The 25,950-nt window shown below is 40.3% G+C and overlaps 1 protein-coding gene across 3 annotated transcripts in view; it reads left to right on the forward strand.

The window, feature by feature from the left end:
- NUP205 (nucleoporin 205) overlaps window positions 1-25,272 on the forward strand; it is an 82,668-nt gene extending 57,396 nt beyond the window's left edge. For all 3 annotated transcript variants that reach the window (XM_004741702.3, XM_013050115.2, XM_045063012.1), the window contains 13 exons: window positions 2,018-2,166; window positions 4,077-4,268; window positions 5,157-5,278; window positions 7,064-7,202; window positions 9,899-10,025; window positions 15,495-15,571; window positions 17,183-17,311; window positions 17,537-17,663; window positions 20,527-20,693; window positions 22,263-22,386; window positions 22,845-22,973; window positions 23,308-23,381; window positions 24,920-25,272. In XM_004741702.3, the coding sequence (XP_004741759.1) occupies window positions 2,018-2,166; window positions 4,077-4,268; window positions 5,157-5,278; window positions 7,064-7,202; window positions 9,899-10,025; window positions 15,495-15,571; window positions 17,183-17,311; window positions 17,537-17,663; window positions 20,527-20,693; window positions 22,263-22,386; window positions 22,845-22,973; window positions 23,308-23,381; window positions 24,920-25,072 (1,709 nt within the window). In that variant the 3' untranslated portion in view covers window positions 25,073-25,272. The remainder of the gene's footprint in view (window positions 1-2,017; window positions 2,167-4,076; window positions 4,269-5,156; window positions 5,279-7,063; window positions 7,203-9,898; window positions 10,026-15,494; window positions 15,572-17,182; window positions 17,312-17,536; window positions 17,664-20,526; window positions 20,694-22,262; window positions 22,387-22,844; window positions 22,974-23,307; window positions 23,382-24,919) is intronic.
- The last annotated feature ends 678 nt before the right edge of the window (window positions 25,273-25,950 follow it).

The following is a 25,950-nucleotide window of genomic DNA, read 5'->3' on the forward strand; positions in this document are numbered from 1 at the left end:
CCCTGCCATTATAGTGTGATAGCAGCCAGAGAGACTGCAAATGAAGGACCGTGAGTTTGTTGCATTTTCATTAAGCTTTTTAAAAACAGGTCAGATTTTGCCCGCAGTCCTTAGTTTTCAAACCCCAAGTATGAATCTATAAGAGGTAAGAGATAAAAGAAAAGATCAAGACTTTCACTGTTCTTTGCAGGTAAAGATGTATTTACACAGGAATAAATGGCGGAGGGCTTTTCAGGCAAAGCCCAGACTAGGAGGGAGTAAAGACTAAGGAGAGTGGCCTATAAGTAGGGGAGAAGTTTGATGGCAAATAAAGTCAAGTAGAGAGGGTAGGACCGTATTATTAATGACCTTGACAATGAAATTGCAGTGTTAGAGATGGTTGGATTAAGCATTGACAGCTATTTCGTTATTTATTTATTTATTTATAAGATTTTATTTATTTATTTGACAGAGAGAGAGACGGCCAGAGAGGGAACACAAGCAGGGGGAGTGAGTGAGGGAGAAGCAGACTCCCTGCTGAGCAGGGATTTCCATGTGGGGCTTGATCCCTGGGATCATGACTGAGCCGAAGGTAGATACTTAACAGCTGAGCCACCCAGGTGCCCCAAAACTATACAGTGGTTTTTTGTTTTTTAGAAGATTTTATTTATTTATTTGAGAGAGAGACAATGAACAGCGGCAGAGGCAGAGGGAGAAGCAGAGTTCCCACTGAGCAGGGAGCCTGATGGGGACTCAATCCTGGGACCCTGAGATCATGACCTGAGCCAAAGGCACCTGCTTAACTGACTGAGCCACCCAGGTGCCCCAGGCATTTTAAATTATTTAGAAAAGTTATACGAAGTTGGTATTTAGAAAAGTTTGTATGGCAGTAATTTATAAGGTATGTTTGAAGAAGGGACAGTTTGTGATGTGTCTGTATGTAGTAGTGGAGGGAGTGTTGGAGGTAGTTGAGAAGTGACATTAGAGGCTGGAATGATGAAGAGGAGGCAGCCATGCTGAGACCTGAGGAAAACCATGAGAAATCAAAGTGCACGAGATCCTGAGGCCAAAGTGGTAAATTTCAGAAACATAAAGGCTCGTGTGGTGGCAGCTAGTGGGAGAGGCAAAGAGTGGAAAGTGAGGCTGAGAAGTAGGTGGGACCATATGACCGAAGGGAGTGACATTGAGAAACGTCAAAACATACCCTCCTTTGACACTATTTGAAATTAAAAATAACTATAACAAATAAAATTCATAGTAGTGCTAAAAATATTTTAGGGAAAAAATATTAAAACTGAAAGTTTGCCTGCTGCAAACTTTATAATGGAATGTAGGCCCAATGTGGGTTAACTTTTTTATTTTTCATGATTAATCCTGCTTCATTTTTACTCTCCATTCTGATCAGTTAATCTCGAGAACTTTTCTTTAATTTTAAAACAGCTGCTGTGTAGTAGGTGGAAAAAACATCACAAGATTGGTTTCAAATACAGGTCATGGCTTTATGTAATATACTTTTGAAACTTTTCTGGAAGGTTACGTGAATCTCATGTTTAAGATATATGATGTATGATCATATCTTTAAGATACAGGGTATACTCTTTCTTTTAATAAGTATTTCAATTACACAATATAAAAGAATAAAATTATCTTAATTTTTTGGGAAGCAGATACTGGTCTACGTTGTACCTGATTTTTTTAGCCACATTTCTCATAGATCTCAATAAGGGATGAAAATAGGTTGGTTAGCAGAATAAACACAGGGTATTGGTTCTCTTGTACTCTTATAATTCATCTTGATTTCTTTAAGAATAACTAGTCTATCCTTCTCCTAATACGTATTACATTGTTATCTTAGTGTACATACATGGAATGTGTGCGTTGGGTCCTTGACATTCGCCTGCGTGGACCCTTTGGTTGGTGGGCCTGTGGGTACATGCGATAATGAAGGGATTTTTTTCTCGTCTGTATGAGGTGTACTCAGTTACCAAACTGTTTTTTATTGGAGTATTTTCGATGTTTTCTTTTATAACCCTATTAGCCAAGAAAACCATGTGGGAAAGGCTGACAGCCCCTGAAGATGTATTTAGTAAATTACAGCGAGAAAACATAGCCATCATTGAGAGCTACGGTGCTGCGCTCATGGAAGTGGTCTGTCGAGATGCCTGTGATGGTCATGAGATTGGAAGGGTATAGTAACTCTATTTAGCAGAATGAGTGAATAAGTGTTTTGACTTACTAAGGTATAAACTGAATCAACTTTTCAAATGCGTGTTGCATATTGAGAATTGTTTTCTATAATATATTTTAGTGAATTTTCTTACTTGCTATGATTTGGAATTTCTGTTGTTTATTCGTATGTTTTAATTCTGTTCAGAATCTCAGTTTTTTTTTAGAATTTTCCCTCAGAATAATCTTTTTGCTGATTGTGAAATTGGCCCTACACTGTTAGAAATGCTGCTTAAGGAAGATTTTGGTTAAGAGAATGCTGGAGGCACAGCTTTTATACTGAATATGTCTTTCTTACATTTATAGTTCTTTTAAAATATTGTGTCATACTGGTGATAATGCAGTGAGAAAATGACTTCCTGCTAGTGGAGAATTTCATAGCCTCTGAATCATATACAAGTGATCCTTGAACAACAATGGATTTGAACTGCATGGGTCCACTTATATACAGATTTGTTTGTTTGTTTTAAAGATTTCATTTATTTGAGAGAGACAGAGAGCATGCGAGAGGGGAGGTCAGAGGGCGAAGCAGACTCTCCACTGAGCAGGGAGCCCGATAGGGGACTCAATCCTGGACTCCAGGATCATGACCTGAGCTGAAGGCAGTCGCTTAACCACCTGAGCCACCCGGCCATCCTTACACACAGATTTGTTTTGACAAATAGAGTACAGCACTGTAAATGTATTTTCTCTTTTTAAGATTTTTGAAAAAAAGATTTTATTTATTTATCTTAACAGAGAGAGTGAGAGACAGAGAGAGCACATGAGCAGGAACAAGGAGGCAGAGGGAGGGAAAGGCAGAGAGAGAGGGAGATGCAGACTCCCTGCTGAGCAGGGATCCTAATGCTGGGCTTGATCCCAGGACCCTGGGGTCATGACCTGAGCTGAAGGCAGACGCTTAACTGACTGAGCCACCCAGGCTCCCCCTTCATATGATTTCCTTAATAACATTTTCTCTTGTCTAGCTTTACTTTATTGGAATAATACAGTATATGGTACATAGAACATAGAAAACATATGTTAATCTACTCTTTTTTGTTTTTTGTTTTTTGTTTTAATCTACTGTTTATATTACCAGCAAGGCTTCTGGTCAACAGTAGACTGTTAGTAAGTAAGGCAGTGGGGATTCTTAAGTTATACGTGGATTTTCCACTGTGCTCCTAACCCCTGTGTTGTTCAAGGGTCAACTGTGTTTGAAGACTGTGGGAAATGAGATTTTAAGAAATAGGATAAGATATAAACTATATAGTAAGTTCTCAATTATGTTGAAAAAGTGTAAGTGTTCTTATGCATTGAAAAAAGACTGGGGTGCCTGGGTGACTCAGTTAGGTGGGTGTCTGCCTTCCACTTGCGTCATGATGCCAGGGTCCTGGGATCGAGCCCTGCATTGGGACACTTGCTCAGCGGGGAGCCTGCTTCTCTCTCTCCCCGTCCCTACTCGTGTTCTCTTTCTCGCTCACTCTCTATCTCAAATAAATAAAATCTTTAAAAAAAAACACACACACACACAAAACAAGGAAAAGAAAAGAAAAAAGACTGGGAGGAGAGAGAGACCAAAAATGGATTAACAGACCATGTATTTCTATATTCTTTTCTATATTTTCTAGGTTTCCTGTAATGAGCAATTAAAACTTCACAGTTAGGAAAAAAAAAAGCTATTTTAAAAAGTCCCTTTCCTCCTTTTATTAATAAACTGAGATTCTGTATGCATAGCTTTCAGTTTCTCAAAAAAAAACAAACAAACCCACAAAATAAGAAAATATTATTGTTAGCTACCATTCCCGTTGTAAGAAAAGTGCTAAGTATTTTCACATGAAGGCAGTTTCTGTTGATGATTCTGGTGGCCAGACTGTGATTTGTTCTTCCCTCAGATGCTGGCGCTGGCTCTTCTTGATCGGATTGTCTCCGTAGACAAGCAGCAGCAGTGGCTTTTGTATCTTTCTAACAGTGGCTATTTGAAGGTGCTTGTGGACAGCTTGGTAGAAGATGACCATACTTTGCAAAGCTTACTAACTCCACAACCTCCCCTTTTAAAAGCGCTTTATACTTACGAATCCAAAATGGTAAGGCTTTATGTTCATTTGAAGTTAGGTCAACAGCTCACTGCCTCTTAGAGCTGTAACTAGATTAAAGAACATTAATGTGACCACCATTTCGAATATTTCTGTCATGTAAGCTGTAATCATTTTAAGGAGTTTGAAATTTGGAACCGTGTTAGAAATGCGTCTTCTAGGCTGCTGAAGTTGAGTTGAAGTGATCCTGAGGGTGTTGGTTGGGTCATGGAACCGCTACTCAGTCAGGTTGCTGATGATGGCAAATGATTGGACACTCAGTCCTCTGAGGAGAGCCATGAGCAAAATTTTCTCTTCACAATAAAATTCAGACCATTAGCTGCCTGGTGAACATTCTAGTATCGATGTGCTAGTTCTAGTTTAACACAGGATTTTCAGGACAGCCTATAATCCATCATTTCCTTTCCTCCAAATTTTTTTTCTCTGTTCCCTCCTGGTTGAAAACACTACCGTGTCATAATAATAGGAGCACTGAAGTTTAGATTCCTTATGAAGTTCTTTCCCTTCCTTTGGTTATTCAGTAAGTATTTATTAAATACCCATTACATGTCAGGTGTGGCACTAGGTACTAGAGATAGAGCTGTGGGCAAAACAGTCTTCCCTGCCCTCCCTATGCCCACATGATGGTAAGAGAAACTCCTGTGGAGTTGAGTACTTATTTTCATGCAAGGCACTGGAGGCAGCACTTGAGATGTGTGGTGCCATTCAGTCCTCACAGAATCCTGAGAAATGTAGTCTAATGTGCCCCTGCATAGCTAGCTCAGAGTTTCTCTTCAGTGTGATCGAAGATCAGAAATGTGCTGGGAGAGAGTCTTATTTTTATCTGAGGCCCTTGGAAATGATTTCTGTACTGATGTTTTTCCCTTTGTAACTTCTTAGGCATTTCTTACAAGAGTGGCTAAGATACAGCAGGGTGCTTTAGAGCTGCTGAGGTCTGGGGTGATAGTGAGACTGGCACAGTGCCAGGTCTATGACATGCGCCCAGAGATGGACCCACAGAGGTAAGTGTCCCTACACGTTGGTGCTGTTTCCTTACTAATTCTTCACTGTAAAGGATCAGTGAGGAAAAAAAATATTCCAAACATTATTTTGCCATTGGTTTATCATTCTGTTTGAGCAGTATTCTTTCATCTTGATGACGCTTTTTGGGTCCTCTGTCCTGCCATTTACTAATAAATGGAAGTTGCTAGTGAGGATAAAAGTAGGAGGGACCTAATCCTTTCCATTTTAGAGCAGTAATGTTAAGAGGAAAATAGAGGATTTTATTAGTAAATGTTTTTCTTCCCAACTTTAGTGTTCTGTTCAATAGAACATATATTTTTAGGGGTGCCTGGGTAGCCCAGGTGACTGAGTATCTGACTCTTGATTTTGGCTTGGGTCATGATCTCAGGGTCCTGAGATCAAGCCCTGCATTGGCCCCAGAGGTCAGTTCGATACCTCCTTGAGATTTTCTCTCTCTGTCTACCCCTCCCACTTGTGCTTGCTCTCTTTCTCTAAATAAAGTCTTCAAAAAAACACGTTTATTTTTAGTTGTAGTGTGATTCTTTAAAGTATTATAGTGAAATTATAATTTGTTGTAGATTTCCTATTCCTGATGATTTGAATAGTATTTTATATTTTTCTTGTATCATTTTACTAACTCTTTGCACATTTGAAATCTTTTAGTCAAACTATTTTTAGGTTTCAAGCTTTTTAACAGATATCTCAGTTCAGTTTGAATATGGGTTTTTTTTTTCCCTCATTTTTGTCTACCTGGCTACAATATTGTTAGCATACCCTCTTAGCAGTAAATAACACTTAGGTCAGTTTTACTAATTTTTGTCAAAAGATCAATTGCCAAATTGAATATTTGAGTATTTCAGGATTAACTGTAGAACTATTTTACCTCCAGCAAAGAAATGTTTTTTTTTTCTTTTTATATTGCTTTCTGAAATCTTAAACATGAGAATTATTATTTTCCCCTTTATGTAAAGAGGATTGAGTTAATTACATTCTTTAGCTATTGGCATCTAATCACTTGTCTGTGCAAAGCCTTTTTCTTATTTCTGTATTTTGCTTCCATTCCCTTCTCTTCAACAGGCAACCATTTTCTTTTGTTTAAAAATTTAAATGTAAACATTTATAATAAATGATAGCTTATTAATACTTTATTTTAAAAGTGAAATTTTACAGCCTCATTTTAACTTTTTTAAGTTTTTTTTTTAAAGATTTCATTTATTTATTTGAGCGAGAGAGAGAGTGAGACAGAGAGCATGAGAGGGGAGGAGGTCAGAGGGAGAAGCAGACTCCCCGTGGTGCTGGGAACCCGATGTGGGACTCGATCCCGGGACTCCAGGATCATGACCTGAGCTGAAGGCAGTTGCTTAACCAACTAAGCCACCAAGGTGCCCCTCATTTTAACTTTTTCAAATCTTGATTTATTAGTGTAATGGACAATGTGGACTCATTTGTGGCTCTGCGTACAGGAGAAGGAAATGTGGAGAAAATAAAGTTTTTTATCTGTTTCTTGTTTGTAGTTTTTGTGGCCCACAGAAGCATTTAGAGTAGAATAAATATATTGAAGTTCTAAGCATTGTCTTCAAATTATACAGATTTTCTTTACCACGATTTTTCAGAATTGAAATAACTCCGTTTTTACTGTTGGTACGGGATGCCGAGTTCTCCTTAGTAGCCTCACACCTTAATCAGGCACCTGTGATTGCTTGCCATGGAGATGGGCAGGAACTGTTAGCATCCCTTAACTCTTGGACTGTCGCTCTCTCCTTGTTGGGTGGAAATGAATGAAGCATGTTCGGCATGAGAGACCCGCCAGTGTTCATCCCCGCCCCGGTGGACCGCTACCGGCAGATTCTGCTCCCGGCGCTCCGCTTGTGCCAGGTCATCCTCACGTCCAGCACGGCCCAGCACTTGCAGGCAGCGGGGCAGGTGAGAAGAGCCCTTGGTATAGACGGTGTCGGTCCTCATTTTACCACTGCACAAACCCGAGGCATAGACCACATCCGTGATTTGACCATACTATCTGTGACAGCCCTAGGCGTCGAAAGCCAGCCCCTAGTACTTTGCTGTGAACTTCATTGACCCGCTCTTATTTGAATGAAACCCCACAGCGAAGAATAGAATAGTGAGATGGAAAGCAAGATCTCTAAATTTGTTCTTCTGTAAAAGAAAGTGGTTATTGTAATAGGAATAAACTGGCTTCTAAAATGTAATTTAACCAGAGATTTATTGAGAGGCCGTACACCATTTTAGGCCTTGCAGAAAATATGGAAGATAGATGATTATGGCCCATTGGGTTGTGATATTTAGAGAACGAATTGAGATAAGTGAATTTTCTAACTAATAAAAATCTTTTTCATTGAGCACCAGAAATCAGTTTTATTTTCATCCCTTTTCAATGAAACCTTCAAAAAAAAACCCACTTTGTTTCTTTAAACTAATAATCTGTGTATAGTTTAGCCATTCACTGATGAGACTTACCATTATGACTAGCAGATTTTGATTATACTGCTCTATTATTGTGACACCCCCAGGAACTGTGTCATACTTTATGGTAATTTTAGGTGTTCTCCCTGCCATCAGTCTTTTTTTTTTTTTTTTTTTAAAGATTTTATTTATTTATTTGATAGGCAGAGATCTCAAGTAGACAGAGAGAGAGAGGAGGAAGCAGGCTCCCTGCTGAGCAGAGAGCCCGATGCAGGGCTCGATCCCAGGACCCTGAGATCATGACCTGAGCCGAAGGCAGAGGCTTTAACCCACTGAGCCACCCAGGCGCCCCTCCCTGCCATCAGTCTTTAGGCTTATGTCACTGAGGTAGAATGCTGCTCTTTCCAGCATGGCCCCTTGTTTTATGCTGCTTTAGTACGTCCTGCCACTTCTGTATGTGGCCTTGGAGTCAGTTCTTTAAAACTCAAAAGACTTTCCTTGTCTTCTCCTTTATTGAGATTAAGATTTTTTTTTTAATTAGAAGTGGGACATTCTGATGATACAAGATTCTCTAATAGCACTCTTGTACTGGCTGTGGCAGAATCCCCTGAGGAGCTTGTTTTAAAAATAGAAATTACTGAGGAGTGTCTGGGTGGCCCAGTCAGTTAAGTGTCCAACTTTTTTTTTTTTTTTAATTAACGTATAATGTATTATTTGCTTCAGGGGTACAGGTCTGTGAATCATCAGGCTTACACACTTCACAGCACTTAAACTGTAGCATATATCCTCCCCAGTGTCCATAACCCAGCCACCCTATCCCTATCCCACCACCCCCTAGCAACCTTCAGTTGGTTTCATGAGATTAACAGTCTCTTAATGGTTTGTCTTTCTCCCGATCTCATTTTGTTTTATTTTTTTCCCTCCCTTCCCCACATGACCCCCTGCCCTGCCTCTCAAATTCCTCCTATCAGAGAGATCATATGATAATTGTCTTTCTCTGATTGACATACTTCACTTAGCATTAATACCCTCTAGTTCCATCCATGTTGTTGCAAATGGCAAGATTTCGGTTTTTTGATGGCTGCATAGTATGCCATTATATATATACACCACATCTTTATCCATTCATCTGTTGATGGACATCTAGGTTCCTTCCATAGTTTGGCTATTGTGGACACTGCTGCTATAAACATTCCGGTGCACGTGCCCCTTTGGATCAATACATTTGTATCTTTGGGGTAAATACCCAGTAGTGAGATTGCTGGGTCCTAGGGTAGCTCTATTTTCGACTTTTTGAGGAACCTCTACACTGTTTTCCAGAGTGGCTGCACCAGCCTGCATTCCCACCAACAGTGTAGGAGGGTTCCCCTTTCTCTAAGCATCCAACTCTTGATCTCAGCTCTGGTCTTGATCTCACTGTTGTGAGTTCAAGCCCCACATTGGGACCCAGCATGGAACCCTCATTAAAAAAAATAATAATAATAAGATTGCAGAGTTCTATATCCAATAGTTACAGGCTAAGGCCAGGAATCTGAATAAAAAATAAAAGGGGGCACAGTTCCTGAGTGATTCAGATGTTTGGCTTGTTTTAACATAGTTCAGCCTTCGAGGCATTTATGATCTAGTTGAGAAGACATTACATGTAAAAATAATTGGATTCCTCCATGAAAGTTCACTTGAAAATGCCACAGTGGAAGGGCAGAGTTTAGAGGTCAGGATTTTTATCATATTTGTATTATATCAAAAGGAGAATTTAACAAAAGCTTTTATGTGATTGTTTTCATGTCAGGCTAGTCAGATTTTCACAGAGCAACTTAAATTCAGGGATTTTTATCCCCACTCATTCTAAATTCCTATTCTAGTTCCATTTAGATAAAAATAAACAAAATAAGGGTCAAGTAATAGTTTTCATGTAGTAGTTGTAAGTTATATTATACTTTTCTACCCTAGCCTCTGAGTACAGTAATTTCTAAAAGCTGAAATCATCTTTGGTTTTCTTTTGCATTTTAGGTAAATGTTTGCTTCTTGAGGAAATAAACAATAAATGCAGAAGACAGTCACTTAAATTACGTTCACTGTGATTCATGACATCACATTTGGTGCTTTGGCTTTATTAAAAAGATGAATTACAGATGTAGAAAAAATGTGCTCGTCTTGACCTCCCTTTTTTCTGTTTCTCCTCCCTTGGCCCGGCTCAGGTGCTGCAGTTTCTCATTTCCCATTCGGATACCATCCAAGCGATCCTGCGCTGTCAGGACGTGAGCGCCGGCTCCTTGCAGGAACTGGCTCTGCTGACAGGAATTATAAGTAAAGCAGCCCTTCCTGGTGAGTTGAGTATGTTGAACGGACTTTGAATAATTCTCTACAGACTGATGTACACTTCATAGAATGAGGTTTTTATGGCTTTGCAGTACATAGGACTTATTGAAATTGGTACTAACGGAGTTAACTGCCTTTTTTTTTTTTTTTAAAGATTTTATTTATTTATTTGAGGAAGAATGAGTGAGAGAGAGCATGAGAGAGAAGGTCGGAGGGAGAAGCAGACTCCCCAAGGAGCGTGGAGCCCGATGCAGGACTTGATCCTGGAAGTCTGGGATCATGACCTGAGCCAAAGGCAGTTGCTCAACCGAGTCACCCAGGCGCCCAGCCTCTTTTTCTTTTTTAATTAGTAAGTTTATATGTATAAGATGATATATGATCATACCAAAAAATTCAGAAAGTTAAAGAAAATAATTAATACTCAAAACCTCACTGCCTGGAAATTAGCAAGTGTTTTTTTTCAATCCTTGTGCTGCTGAAGCAAGCACAGAATCACCACATGTTAACATTTGGTGAGTGGCTTCTCAGACATTGTTTTTTGATTATGCACGTACAGGAGAGACTGGGATATCCTGAGGTGACTTATGAGAACAAGATTACCTCTTATGTGCAGTTTAAGAAAGCTATTTAGTTTTGGGGTGCCTGGGTGGCTCAGTCGTTAAGCATTTGCATTCAGCTTAGGACGTGGTCCTGAGGTCCTGGGATTGAGCCCCAGGTCAGGCTCTCTCTCTCTCTCTTGCTGTCAGATAAATACATAAAATCTTTAAAAAACAAGAAACTATTTATTTTTACATGAACTTAACTGATTAAAGAATTAATTGAAGAGACTCTGAAAACATTGCGGAATTCCAGACAAGTGTTTCTTCACTCTGAGAGCCTAAGAGCTATTAGCTCTTTTTTTGTTTTGTTTCGTTTTTTGTTAAAGATTTTATTTATTGGAGAAAGAATTAGAGCGAGGGAGAGGAAGGGAGTGCTTGTGAGCAGGGGGAGGGGCAAGGCGACTGCACTAAGCACGGAGCTGGTGCTGGAGCCCAATGCCTGGGCTAGATCTCAGGACCCTGAGTCGAACGCTTAACCGGCTGAGCTACACGGGCGTCCCTATCTCTTGGTATTTTTAATTTGTACTGAGGTCCCTTTTCCCAAGGAAAAGTATATTATGCTCCCTAAATACTCTAATGATGATGAATGTCTAAAAGTTGCCTTTATTCATGAATGATGGCATGGCTGATTATGATTTTATTTACCTCAGAACTTGTAGCTCTTATTTACTAAGCATAATGTGCCAAGTACTTATTTTAAACATTTAGTATATTTATTTATTCCTCACAACGGCCTGACGAGATTATTTTCTACGTTTTACAACTTAAGAGAACAAGAGCTTATGAGAACGTGCCTTATTTTCTACATTTTACAACTAACAAGAACAAGATTACCTCTTACGTGCAGTTTAAGAAAGCTATTTAGTTTTGGGGTGCCTGGCACAGAGAGGCACAGAGAGGTTGCCTTGTCCAAAGTCACATGGATAATACTGGTGTTGTGGTTTCCCAGCCAGTATGGCTTCTGAGCCCGTGCAGTGAACTCGTAGGCTACACTACCTCCATTTTTAACCTGCTGCCAAGTCCGAGGCCAGCCCATGATTCTGCTCCCCACAACCCCAATATGTTTTTCTCTCCATGGGGTATCGGTGCTTGGGCCCTTTTGTACTGGGAGAGAAAGAGTGTTTGGCAGGGCAGAGTGCGGTGCCTGGGGAAGCACTGGGACGTGGTGCTTAATCGGATGAGAGTGCAGCTTCCACTCCTCGCAGTCGTGGTGTATCTCAGTCCTGTGTGCTTGTTAGGCTCATTTCCCCAGATCATCCCAGTGTCTTCAGATGAAACCAGTCAGGTCATCCTTCTTACCTCTGCTGAGGTCCCACGGTGCTTTGTAATGGTTCTCCTCCTAACGGGTTTCCCTTGATTTCTCTAGGCCTTGCCTAATTACTCTAAAAGATTTCTCTGCAAACTGAAGAGTCTTCATAAGAATTTGCAAGAGTTTTTGGTTTATCTTCTTTCCTTCACTGCATCTGAGGAGTGGAATAAGGGTCATGAAGCTGAATAATGCTACTTACTTCACCAGAATTTTCTCTTATTTTTGTCCTTTGCCATCACCATTTTTTAGTGTTTACGGCCTAAGTCCCCCCCCGCCGCCCCCCCTTTTTGGCAAATTTCATTCATTTTGTAGGTTGATGACAGAGGAGACATTCTTTTTTTTTTTTTTTTACATTTTATTTATTTGAGAGAGAGAGAGCGAGCAGGAGGGAGAGGTAGAGAGGGAGAAGCAGATTCCTCGCTGAGCAGGCAGCCTGATGCGGGACTTGATCCCAGGATCCTGGGATCATGACCTGAGCCAAAGGCAGACACTTAACTGACTGAGCCACCCAGGTGCCCCAACAGAAGGGACATTCTATGATGCTGCTTCATTCTATGATGCAACTTCATTCAGCACCAAAAGTGCTGAGATAGGATAGAGAGAATTTATCATATCCTCTGGTAAGATCGTTATATTCATGAACTCTCCTGTCATTAATTTTTTTAAATGCCTAAAATTTTTGTATTTTGCTTACTAGCATCATTTGACCCTGTTAGGGTATTAAGATTGTATTTGGAAAAACAGGTTTTTTTTTTAACATGCTGATGATAAATTCAAACAAAATAAAAGAATAGAGTGAAAATACAATGACTGGCAGTTCCTGTTCTCTAAAAGGAATCAGTAATCAATTTATTTTTCTAGACATTTCTATGCATATGATATAAAACTGTCACCTCCCTACACAAATGAAATCATACTATACACACTGCTGTGTAACTTTTTTCCAGATCTTTTCTCATCATCACATAGAGTTCCTACCTCATTTTTAAAAATTGGCTGCATGATTCTCCAGTTATGAGAGCTAATCAGATCTTTATTGTTTAAGCATATCCCTGTAACATGTTGACTGTTGCCAGTCTTTTTCTTAATTTCCAGAAGTGTGGCATTTAATAACTGTGTGTGTGTCTTTGTACACATATGTGTTTTTGTAGATTTGAGGTGGTAGGCTTGAAAAATTTCGATAGTGTTTGGTCTGAAAATATATATGCTTAAAACTTTTTTGAAGATAATGCCAAATACCCTCCCAAATTTTTTTCAACAAACTTCTAACAATTTTAACTCCTATCAACCCTATACTGTAGTTTAACCCTTGATGTATTATTTTGTATTCTCCCATAATTTTGCTATATATATTTTTTATCTTAAATGCTCCAATTAAATTATAAGCCCATTTATAACTGTGTCCCCTTATCCTGGGTGTTTCATACCTCCTCAAATACTTGTCAGCAGGTTAATTTTTTTCTATGACCCACAAATATTCTAAAAAGTGTTTTGGAGTAGAGACGGATATAAACGGTACATAGAGGACTCAACTGATACTTAGTAGAATGGTCTTACGGAAACTGAGAATTGGTAGTCTTTTTTTTTTTTTTAAGATTTTTATTTTATTTCATTTTTACTTATTTTTTTAAAAGACTTTATTTATTTGAGAGAGAGAGCACCAGAGCGGGGAGGGTCAGAGGGAGAAGGAGGCTACCCACCAAGTGGGGAGCATGATGTGGGACTTGATCCTGGGACTCAGGGTCATGACCTGAATGGAAGGCAGACATTTAACTGACTGAGCCACCCAAGTGCCCTAAGATTTGATTTTTTTTTTTTTAAGAGTTTATTTATTCATTTGACAGCCGAGATGACAAGTAAGGCAGAGAGGCAGGCAGAAAGTGAGAGGAAGCAGGCTCCCCACTGAGCAGAGAGCCTGATGCGGGGCTTGATCCCAGAACCCTGAGATTATGGCCTGCGCCGAAGGCAGAGGCTTTAACCCACTGAGCCACCCAGGCAGGTGCCCCTAAGATTTGACTTTTAAGTAATCTCTATACCCAGTGTGGGGCTTGAACTCATAACCTCAAGATCAAGAGTTGCGTGTTCCACTGACTGAGCCAGCCAGGCGCCCTAAGTAGTCTTTTTAAACAGAGGCAGCAGGTGGAAAAAAAGAACTGGGGAATAGCAACACATGCTGCAGAGATCAGAAAGTTTGAGGACAAAGAGAAAAAAGCCTGCATTCCATGACAGGGTTAGATACACAATCCGGCTTTCAAGGGGTAGGACGGGAAGAGAAGGGCTTAGAGTTGTAAGCAGCAAATGTGGCAAAAATATTTCAAGAATTTTATATTAAAGAGGTTTTTGCTTGTCTTTGTTTTGTTTTGGAGTACAAAGGAGACCTGGACATATTTTCAAATAGTGAGGAAAAGTCCTCTGTGGCAGGCTAGATTTTGGTAAGCTGGGAAAGAAGGGGATTCTGGGAGCAGACTCGCGGAGGAGGTAAAGGCAGGAAGGGACAGAGAATGAGGCACAGGTGAGGTATTGCGAGCCGGCATGTGTATTTTCTGTAGGTTTGGGTGAGGTCATGGGCTGAAAAATCTAGAAAGAGGAGGTCTTATCATCGTGAGTAGCAAAGGATAAGGTTCTGGGTTATATACTCTGGAGTGGATGCTTGGAAGTTAGGCCTGAGTTAAAGAGATTGTGCAAACAGAAAGTTAGGGTGACTGAGACAGGTGCAGGTGATCCTCAGCAGAGAAGCAGAGATCCTCAACAAAGAAGAAGCCAGTGTGGCTTTGCTCGGAGGCCTTGATAGAAATAAAGGGATTTTTCCTGATAGCTTTTTTTTTTCTCATAGTTTTTTTCCTATGAGAGGTTGATCACTCTGATTTAAGAATTTTGTAGTAACTGGGGCGCCTGGGTGGCTCAGTGGGTTAAGCGTCTGCCTTCAGCTCAGGTCATGATCTCAGGGTTCTGGGATCGAGCCCCACATCGGGCTCTCTGCTTGGTGGGGAGACTGCTTCCTCCTCTCTCTGCCTGCCTCTCTGCCTGCTTGTGATCTCTGTCTGTCAAATAAATAAATAGAATCTTTAAAAAAAAAAAAAGAATTTTGTAGTAAGTCTAAACAGAAGCTGAATGGGAACTTTTTTATGTATATGCAAACTGTACTTTGTTTAAGGGAAATGAAAAAAATTAAATAATACAGTACCTAGGAGAGTTAAATGAAAAAGGAAATGTATTTCATTATCAGCGTTTTATGTCCTAAACTATTTCATGACAAAGTAATTTACTGCTGAGTTTAGAAAATTTTAACTTTGGTGGTTATAAATAAAAAGTGAAATTTATGCCAAAACCTTTAAAAAGTACCTTTTAAAATTATGAATTCAATCTAGATTTAAGTTGCATGTAAATGAACAAGTGGTGAACTTCCAGTCTTTGTGAAGTTGTATTTCCCAGAGCTCCTTCATGGCAAGTCTCTGTCTGTTCTTATACATAGGGAATATAAAATGCTAGAACCACTCTTCCCGGTCTTTTAATGTTTTTATTTTGTTGATTATAAAACTGTATTTAAAAGCATTCCAAATTTTATAGGTATATTAAATGAACTTGATGTTGATGTAAATGAAGGATCTCTAATGGAGCTACAGGGACATATTGGAAGATTCCAGGTAACTGATTCTGACTTCTTTAAAGAGTAATTCCTAAAAGACTTACAGTAAAATACAGCAGTCCTCTCATCCATCCTCCCTGTTCTGCTTCCTGGATTTGGGCAAACCCTCTTGATGAGTTTTAATTGATTTTGTGGTGTATCAAAATAATGTGTTTATTTTCCAATTTTAGGAATCATCTGTTGATTTTCCATTGAGGAGGATGAGACCTTAGATCCCTTTTGTCCTTTTCTTCCACTGTATAATATGGACGTTTCTCAAAACACTGTCCCCCCACCCCCACTGAAACGCAACATAATTATATCATAATTTTAATTAGATCAGCACTTGTCATTTATGATTAAGAATGGGTGATAAGTGGCGCCTGGGTGGCTCAGTGGGTTAAAGCCTCTCCCTTTAGCTCGGGTCATGATCCCAGGGTCCTGGAATCGAGCCCCGCATAGGCTCTCTGCTCGGCAGGGAGCCTGCTTCCTCTGCTCTCTCTGCCTGCCTCTCTGCCTACTTGCAATCTCTGTCAAATACATAAATAAATAAATAAATCTTTAAAAAAAAAAAAAGAATGGGTTATCACCCATGTTTACTTTTAAGTGCAACATTATATTTTCCCTAGAGTGAGTAGTTGGGTTTTTTTGTTTGTTTGTTTGCTTGGCTTTTTTTTTTTTTTTTTTTAAAGATTTTATTTATTTATTTGACAGACAGAGATCACAAGTAGGCAGAGAGGCAGGCAGAGAGAGAGAGGAGGAAGCAGGCTCCCTGCTGAGCAGAGAGCCCAATGTGGGACTCGATCCCAGGACCCTGAGATCATGACCTGAGCCGAAGGCAGCAGCTTAAGCCACTGAGCCACCCAGGCGCCCTTGGCTTTTTTTTTTATTTTAAGATTTCATTTACTTATTTGACAGAGAAAGAGAGAGCAAGCATGCACAAGCAGGGGGAGCAGCAGAAGCAGACTCCCCACAGAGCAGGGAGCCTGATGATGCGGGCTCCATCCCAGGAAGGACCCTGGGATCATGACCTGAGCTGAAGGCAGATACTTAACTGACTGAGCCACTTCAGCGACCCTATTTGCTTGGTTTTTATATAGTTCATTCTAATTTATTCACAGGCTGTCTTCCAGTTATATAATCTCCCTTTAATATATTTGAACATATTGTCAACTAAATATGTATTGTCTTTGTGGGAGCCTCCTGGCCTGCTTTGATCTGAATAGCTTCACTTTTGATTGGCTTCAGAATAATTGTATTTATATATTAGAATTTATGTTTCATTGTTTTTGATACAGTAATTTTCTTGACCAGTTCTCTTCTCGTGAACTTTTTTCAGGTTTCTAAAAGAAAACAGTTGCTGTCAGCATTTTTGTGTACAAATTTTTGAGCTATAGATTAGATAAACCTAACTGGTCTCGCTGGGTCCAAGGATACACATACAGGCTGCAAAAAGGCTAATTTTAATAGGGCTAACTTCAGTTGCCTCAGTTGGAAGTAAGAAATCAGACTCCTTAAAGAGCAATTTTTACTCCCTGATGAGTTTTTCTTTTTTATATCCCTCAAAGAGAGGTCACTAATTTTAGACATACCCCATTATATATGAATAAAATCTCTTTCTCTTTCTCAGCGCCAGTGTTTAGGACTTCTAAGCCGCTTTGGGGGATCTGACAGACTGCGTCAGTTTAAATTTCAAGATGATAATGTGGAAGGAGATCGAGTGAGCAAGAAAGATGAGCTCGAACTGGCCATGCAGCAGGTAAGAAAGTAGGGCGGGCATCGTGTATCTGTTCTTGAACATTTGTGTGTTTTCAGAAGCAAAATAACAGATGGGTAGATGGGAGTAATTTTTCAAATTGATTTAGAACTTTGTTATAATTTTACAAAATGATCAGTAACTTTGTTCTCCTCCAAATCTGGAGTTCGATGATATTTGGGCATTTGGAGAACTAATATTTTTGTTACTGTTATTCTTCCTTTGTAGATCTGTGCCAATGTCATGGAATATTGCCAGTCACTCATGCTACAGATCTCCCCCACATTTCAACATGCTGTGTGTCTCTTCACCCCCAGCCTGTCAGAAACCATTAACAGAGATGGACCCCGGCAAGGTGGGCCTGTTTCTTTCTTTATGTATTTGAGGATTAAGTTTTCTTCTGTATTCTGTATTTTTTCTGTATTTCTGTATTCTATAATTAAGACAAAATCTAGTTGGCTCCAGTGAGACACAGGTTTTTTTCTTTATATGTAATTAGTGGGAAAATTTGTAAATGACTTTAAGAAGGCTCAGTAAGGCGGTAGTGTTGTCAGTCCCATGCATAAGCTAGAGAGCCCGAGAGGACAGAAAGTCAAGATTTTCTGAGGATAAGTTTAGAAAAGCTTTGTGGGGAGAGTATGGTTTTGAATAGTATTTGAGACCCCAAAGAGGCTCTAAGATTGGTGAGTAAGCTAGCTGGGTGAGAAATGTACAAATGTAACAGACGGTTTATGTGTGAAATCATGTTGAGCTGAATGCAGTGTCTAAATTGGGTTCTGTAGTATAGCCCCAAATTTCTATACCACAGCAAAGTAAAATGTAGGTGCTAAGTAGATGCTAAGTAAATGTAGATGACACAGTCTGTGACTTCCTAAGGACATAATAGGCAAGATCTGGAAAGTGACGGCTATGGGCTGATGAAAGCTGTTATCCCATGGGAGACTCAGAAGACAAAGCCCATTCGGATCTTAGTGGTTCTTGGTAATGGAATGCACTGCTACTCATTTCCAGAAGCTTTTTGTGTGAGGTTTCTGAACATCATTTTGTCACATTTTCATCCTCTTTAAGATCTTATTTTCTCTGAAAATTACTTAATCACATAAAATATTTAACAGAATGATGTTATGAAAAACATATTAGCTTAACAGCTTATAACCACTGTCTCGTGTAAATGGTGCCAAAAACTGTTTGTGTGACTCCCATTATAAAGTGTCGAAGGAGGCCCTTTTCTTCTCCCTTGAATCTTACAACATTTTAAAACAAATTTAACCTCTAACATTTTCAAATGAAATTGTAGTTTTGTTATCTATTCTTCAAAAACATTAATTATATGCTAATAATGTATCAGTAGTAATTATTAACAGTTCATTCGGTTTCTTCCCACTTTGAGCCAGTCTTTCACATACGAAGTCATTCTTAGATCTTTAATACTTGATGAACTTTATGAAGCCTTACATATTGGTCTTCATTTTTCCTCAGACTTTTTAAAGATTTAAAAAGCCTACTTACCTTTGCCAGTTGTAGACACAGGAGTGCATAGGTGTTTGGTAGGTTCAAGAACATTCAGTTGTAGAGGGCGGTCTAACCTAGCGGAGAAGAACATAGACTCATGACGAGCTGCCTAGATTCGAGTCCCCGTTCTGTGAGCGACTGTTGATAGGACTTTAGAAAAGCAACTTAGTCTCTTTGTGCCTCACCCTCCTCATCTGTAAAATGGGAGTAACAGCAGGCTCTTCTCCAGTGAATTACTGGAAGGATTATCATGTTACTCAGATGTGAAGTGCTTTAGAGCAGTGTCTGACCCTTAGCACTGCCTAAGTGTGACGTAGAATTATTTTCATTCCTGCGGGTCATCACTATTACTATTTAGTATATGTGCTATTACTTGTGGTTGAGGGTGCTCTCCTGTAGCACTTCTGTTGCCTGGACCTCACGCTCTTTCCTGCAGAATCTGTTTCTGTAGTCAGCTTTGTTGGGAGCCGTCCTCATCTGCTGTTTAAGTCTGCTGGCTTCTGCACACCTTAATATTTTCTGGCTATGAGCATGTCAGTATGTGAGAACTCCTGATAGGCTTTGAAGTACTCCTGTCAGCATTAGACCATTCTCTTTTTGGATGTTTTCCTACCAGAGTAGGGATCATTTAAATGTTGCCTGGGCACCAGGGTCCCTAGGAAGAAGGCCCTATATTGTAGAGACTGTCACATCTTCACTGAAGATGGGAAAGGGAAACCCGGCAACTTAGATGAGTCTAGGGTGTCCTGGTTGGTGGCAGCATCCACTGACAAGAAACTGTTCTCTCTCTTCCTCTCCTCATGAAGACCTATGAAATCTGACTTTGAAGCCAAGTTAAGGGAGATAGTGGGGAAGGAAGCAAATGCACATCTCTCCTACAGTATTCTTGGCAGTTAGAGCCATTAAACAAAGATTATCTCCAAATTATACTTGAAATTACTAAGGTATTTCCCAAGGGGTCACTCGGTTGTAAGAGGAAATTGCTGTGTTTGCACCAATCTGTCCATTTCTTCCTTTCATGAACTACTTTCCCAACTTCTCATGGTTCCTTTGCACCTTCATCAGAAGCTAGTTGAGTAAAAGGTAGCACATTTTGTTTTCCTACCCAAATGGACTTGTGGTGGTAAGAGAGTTGTTGAAGTTTAAATTTAATTGTATTTTTTCAATATCTCAGTGTTCTCCTTCTCTTGGGAGAATGACTGTGAGCTGGGAATTCAGCAACCAGAGAGGTGCAGACCAGAAATGAATCGATATAACTAGGGCTGTAGGTGAGGCAGGATTTCTTCCCCTGGGCTCTGGAAACTCCCAACTCGTATGTACGGCTTGCACGTGTGTGCGTGTATGTGTGTGTGTTTGGGATGTGGGTGGGGAGCTGGATGCAAAGGTGTGTGCCAGATTTCTCAAAGAGGTCTCCCCCCCCCCCCATAAAGGGAGAGTTCTGTCAGAGTCCACCAGCCAGATTGCCATATTCTTTAGGCTCCAGCTTTGTGCATAGAAGCTCCTGATCATGGTAGCTCGCCGTTCCTCTGAACTGTAAGAAGTACACACCAGTAGTCTTGGGTTGGTTTTAACCCACTGAGCCACCCAGGCGTCCCTTGGGTTGGTTTTAATAATAGCTTAAATGCCCTTCAATTACCGGCCATCCCTCATTTAAAACAGGTCTTATAGGTGGAACATTGTGGTTTTTTTTTTTTCAACTCTGTTAGATACTCAAGCTCCAGTGATTCCGTACTGGCGCCTGCCTGGTTTGGGTATTATTGTCTACCTGCTGAAACAGAGTGCTAATGATTTCTTCAGTTATTACGACAGTCATCGACGGAGTGTCAACAAACTACAGAACGTAGAGCAACTTCCACCAGATGAGATCAAAGAGGTATGAATCTTATAACGAGCTGTGGAGAGTTTTGAGAAGCCATTGTTTTTCCTGATAGGGCCACAGTCCTGGTGTTTGACTTGTGCGTAAAGATGACGTGTGCAGTGAGATGAAAGGGTTTGAGATGATGGCTCTGTGTGGCCTGAAGAAGAGTCCCTCACAGGAGTACCACGCCTGGTAAGCAGGGGAACACTTGAATGGGAGGCAAGTCACACCTGTTCAGGAACACCACCTGCCCTCCAGTAGGACGGCAGCTAGCTTGTGAAGAAGAGCTTTGGTAATTTATGCTCTTTTAAAATCTGTGCTGAGAAACTTGGGTTTCTGTCGCAAAGGCTTATTCAATAGAAGTGATCCCTTAAGTATGTCTCTGTGCCTTCAGCATCTTCGGTTTCAGGTGAATTTTTCAGACAAATGGGATGGCACCTCAGACCTGACTGCCTGCCCTCAGTGACCCAGAATCACTCACTGATATTTACTGTAGCTAACGATGCTGAGTTGCTAGGCCTGCTTCCTGAGCAGCTGCTGTCTTTCCCGTTTGGCACAGCTGAACCACGCCAGGTATCCCTTGGCACGTGCCGAAGCTTCCTGGTGGCCTGTGGTGGTCTGGAGGTGGAACCATGTTGCCATTCCTCGTTTGCACCAACTGTCCTGGAAAACTCCATGTCACTTTACAGAGCAGTCAGAGCTCCTCCCTCTTGCCACTCCTCAGGATGACAGGGCACCTGTGGTGGGTGGTGACGATGTGCTGGGCCCCAGCTGCAAGTTCTATCTCAGTCCTTGAGGACTGAGGACTGTCACTACACCTGCTTTCTCGGATGAGGAAATGGTGGTCCTGGAGGGTTGAATGACTTACCCAGAGCCACACAGCTAGCGAGTCCCGAGGCAGGAGTAACTGTGACGATGTTCAGATAATCCCTGAAATCGGGTGGTTTACCTCTGGCAGCCCTTCCCCCTCACATGCAGCTTGTGGGCGATGCTGGTTCTTGTCAGAGGGACTGCAGCCTTCCCGTCAAGGACATGGTGCTCCCCCAGCGGCACTTCAGGGTGCCTTCTGTCAAAGCCACAGCTGAATTTTGAGGCGGCCCACGGTGCTTATGCCGAGCAGAGGTGTGATGAAGGGCGGTTCTGGGTTGATGAGCCTATTTTAGTTTATGCTGTAGAAATCTGCTTTACATTTTCTTCAGAAGACACATGACAGCTGTTACAGAAATTCTCCATGGCACTGTTAGACCTGCAGCTTGAAAAACCTACTGTTGTGTTTTGTTTTAGTTTGACAGGAAATTCAGGGTGGGTCGGCCCATCAGCAGATTGGAAATGTCAGTTTCAGAGATAAGACCTTTTCCAGAAAGCAGCAGATGAATCTGCATTTGTGAATTCCACTACTTTGGCTCTCAGTTTTTTAAAGTTACCAGCTTCCTAACTAGATAATAACCCTTGTCTGCAAGGATGTTTAAACTTCTTTGAATGTTATTCGCCTTGTCTGTCATAGGGACCCAAACTATAGAGTTTGATGAAGTTTTTGTTACAGTTTATGTTCTCGCTAATGCTGCTTTTGCTTCTGGTCCTCAGTTGTGTCAGTCTGTGATGCCTGTTGGTGTTGAGAAGATCTCCACTGCCCAGAAATATGTTCTAGCAAGACGGCGCTTGGTGAAGTTGATCAACAATCGAGCCAAACTGCTTTCCCTTTGTTCTTGTATCCTTAATGGAAATCACAGTGGGAATTTGAATGGTGACCTTTAAGAGAATCTTTCAATATAGGAACTGTTTGCTGATTCTCAAATTATTTGGGCATCAAAACTGTATGAGAAGGGACATAATTTTTTTTCTCAGTAAATGCCTGACCTATTTCCAAACTGAAATTTTTTTTCTTATCTTTTAGAGTTAGCTAGTAATCCTGATAATGTATACAGTCATTCTGGACTGAAGGCAGGGACACTGGGGACTCTGTTGGTGCAGCAGCCCCTGGTCCCCACCTCCTTCCTCTCAACACACCTTGCTGCTTTCTGGGGGGGACACCTTCAGTGGAACGTTTCCCCTCTCTCTCAGACCGAGGCAGTGGGTCTTCACTCATGAAGTAGTGAGGTCTCTTTGTTTTCCTCCTCAGAAACTGGTTTGATGAGATTATCTTCCTTTAGTCTGAGCACTCTGTAGTCATCATAGAGACCTGCCTATTTATTCTTTGGCGCCATCTGGAGTACTACTTGTTACACTGCACGCCCACGGACTCTCAAGATTCCTTGTTTGCCTCCAGAACCTTATTTAAAAGCAGAAGACTACAAGGTAAACTTTATTCTGAAGATTAGTGAACCATACATACCTATAGATTTCCGTGCTTTGAGAAACTAGTGACATTTTTATTTATTTTTTATGTTTCCGGGTTTCTAAGAGTGGATTGGGCCATCGAGAGCTACTTCGTTATTAGACTTAGCTGTTTCTTGTACCTTACTTCTGCTCCTGGGAGATAGTGTGGAGCATAAGAACATCTTAGACGCCAGTCTTTAGCTTCTCGCAGTGAAGAGCTGGCCAGCTCCAGAGTCCCCTGGTCTTGAGGTTCTTCTGCCAAATGGTAGATACATACTTGTAAAGCTGGTTTGTTTGTGTCTTTCATTGCCAGATTCCTTCACTTCAGAAACCAACCTGGATTTTAGAAGTGGGCTGACTGGAGTGAGCCAACATGACATAGACCAGGTGAGGTTCTATCCACATACTCTTTCTGTTTTGAAAGGAAAAAGGAAAAGCCTAGTATGTTGGTAAGATAATGATTTTCAGGATTGTGTTCAAAGACCTGATTTTAATTCCGTCCTGGCTGCCTAACAATATGGGACTTCGAACAACTTAACTTTTGCGCCTCCATTTCCTCACCGAAGAAATGGGAATGATAGTTCGGCCTCAGAGAGTTTTGTCAGGATAAAATGAGGTTTCGTATGTGGGGCTCCTGGGGCAGTAGTGCCTGGAAGGAACATAGTGAGAATTCAGTCATTAGTAGGCGTCGTGATCAGAAAACTCCCAGTTTCTTTAGATTGACTTTGTGGACTTCTTAGGCACAAAGGCTAACTTAGCACTTAATTTTTCAGGAAATAATTTAATAGAGAGAGTATGAGCAGCCATTAAAAATTCCTTTGCAGGAGACTATATTATTATGGTGATAAGAGTCTTGGGAACAAAACAGTTAGCAGGGTATGTGATATTAGATAAACTGAATTACAACTAGATCTGCTGCTAGGCATCTGAGTGTCCCTAGCTCTGGTCTGATAAAGCCTCTAGTCTTCTGGAATCCTTCTTGGTCACTGCCTTTCTTGAAGCCAAAGACTGGGCTTTATCCAGGAAAGAGCATCCTTCCGACCATACTTAGCCAGATGTCATACGTAGCATGCCCTCGTCCTCGTCCTGGCTGCATCTGCCCTTGGAGTGACTGCATACTAGTAATTCATGTTTTGCTTGGCTTGTTGAGGGAAGCCAGTGTTCAGTGAGGCCATGGGCGGAGTTAGCCAAAGAATAGTTCTTCCAGAAGATGTTTGGGAAATACGTGTTGAATTAATGACTGTTTGTTTCATTAGACTGCTCTGTTATAGTTAGAAGAAATGCAGGATTAATAAATGATCTTCTCACTCTGTGCTTTGTATATGTGCTGCCGAAGCGAGCACCTCACTCTGTGGTTTGATTTTACTGCAAATCTAAGGCAGATAGAGTCATCTAATTTTACACTTAATTTTAGTGTTTCAGTATAATACCAATAGAATCCATCCAAAACTATATATGCATTCTAAAATACATGAATTCTAAAGTGTATACCAGGTTCCTTTCCTCTATTTATATATTTTGAAAATAAACACATGTAAATTTTTTTTCTTAATTGAAAAATCAAATAAAAGTAAAAAGCTTCTTTCCAATTTATCCTTTGTTTCTTTCCTCAAAGGCATCCACTCCTAACAGCTTCTTGTATTGCCCTTGGGGAAAAGTTTTAGTGTATATGCCCATATATCAAAAGCAGCATCCATAGTTGTTGCTATTTAAGATTTTACACATTTTTACAAGATAAGAAAGAGGGAAAAACAATTCTATACCAGTAAATTCTAGAATGGAAGTGTGAATATTTAGTTAATTTGCTACATGAGAAAGGATCGCATTACAAAAATTCAAAGATACTATAAATTGAGAGATATAGAATTAAAGAAACATTTGAGACTGTAATTTTAATAATGATATGTCATCTGTGTTACCTCTAGCTTCAGGCTGATGCTATCAACGCTTTTGGAGAATCACTACAAAAGAAACTTCTGGACATTGAAGGATTATACTCAAAAGTTCGATCTCGCTATAGTTTCATACAAGCTCTTGTCAGACGTATCCGAGGCCTGCTAAGGATATCCAGGAACTGAGAACCTGTGCTTATACTCTTCTAGGGAAGAGAGGAATTGGGGAAAACTGTCCCCTTCTTATAGATTAGCTTGTTTCTAAATTATGACCAAAAAATATTTTGCTATTTCTTTCTTTATATATGAACATCTTTTCTGTACATTTCTTTGCCTGTTTCCAATTGCACCGGTGAAAAAAATAAATACTTTTTAAAAAAAGGAAACAAAACGAATGTATGGTTAGTCTTTTGAAATTTTACCTAGAAAACGATCAACATTAATAGGAATCCAACAAGTAAAATTCCCACAGTGGTGGTTTTCTTCTAGGGATATAGTTCTGAATGTTATATTAAAGGCATAGTCTGAAAATTCTACTGTTTTATCCCTTTGTTGTCTACATTACACCTTTGTGATATTCAGGGTTACTCCGTGAGCTAGAGTGGACAAGAAACTGTAGCTATGCTCTTTGACAAAAGAGTGTGCTCAGTGTTGTGAATGTGTTACAGAAAAGTCCCAAGAAATGAAGCCCTCTCCTTCCTAAAATTGTTTTTTTTCTTTTCTGCATATAAATGACAGTGGAATGATTTGCATTTCTTCCTTAGAAATGATTAGAAATTTCACAAACTAATCACCTGCCCATATTTCTCATGTAATTAATATGATGGCTACGATTAGAGCAAAAGAACATACACAATCACATTCTACTTCTTGCCCAGTTGTACTTATGTTTAAGTAACTGCATCATCTCAAAGTCCATTTTTCCCTTTCCAGCCACCAATTATTTCAGCCTAATATATGGGAGAGACTGGGCTCATGTAGTAGCAGAAAAGTTATACTTAGTTATAGTGTTGCTCTTTAAAAAAATTTTTTTTCTGACATTTCCATAGCATCTTTTTAAAAGG

Source organism: Mustela putorius, unplaced genomic scaffold, assembly GCF_011764305.1.
Source record: "Mustela putorius furo isolate JIRA1106 unplaced genomic scaffold, ASM1176430v1.1 tig00003845_pilon_pilon_pilon, whole genome shotgun sequence".
Classification (NCBI taxonomy): Eukaryota; Metazoa; Chordata; class Mammalia; order Carnivora; family Mustelidae; genus Mustela; species Mustela putorius.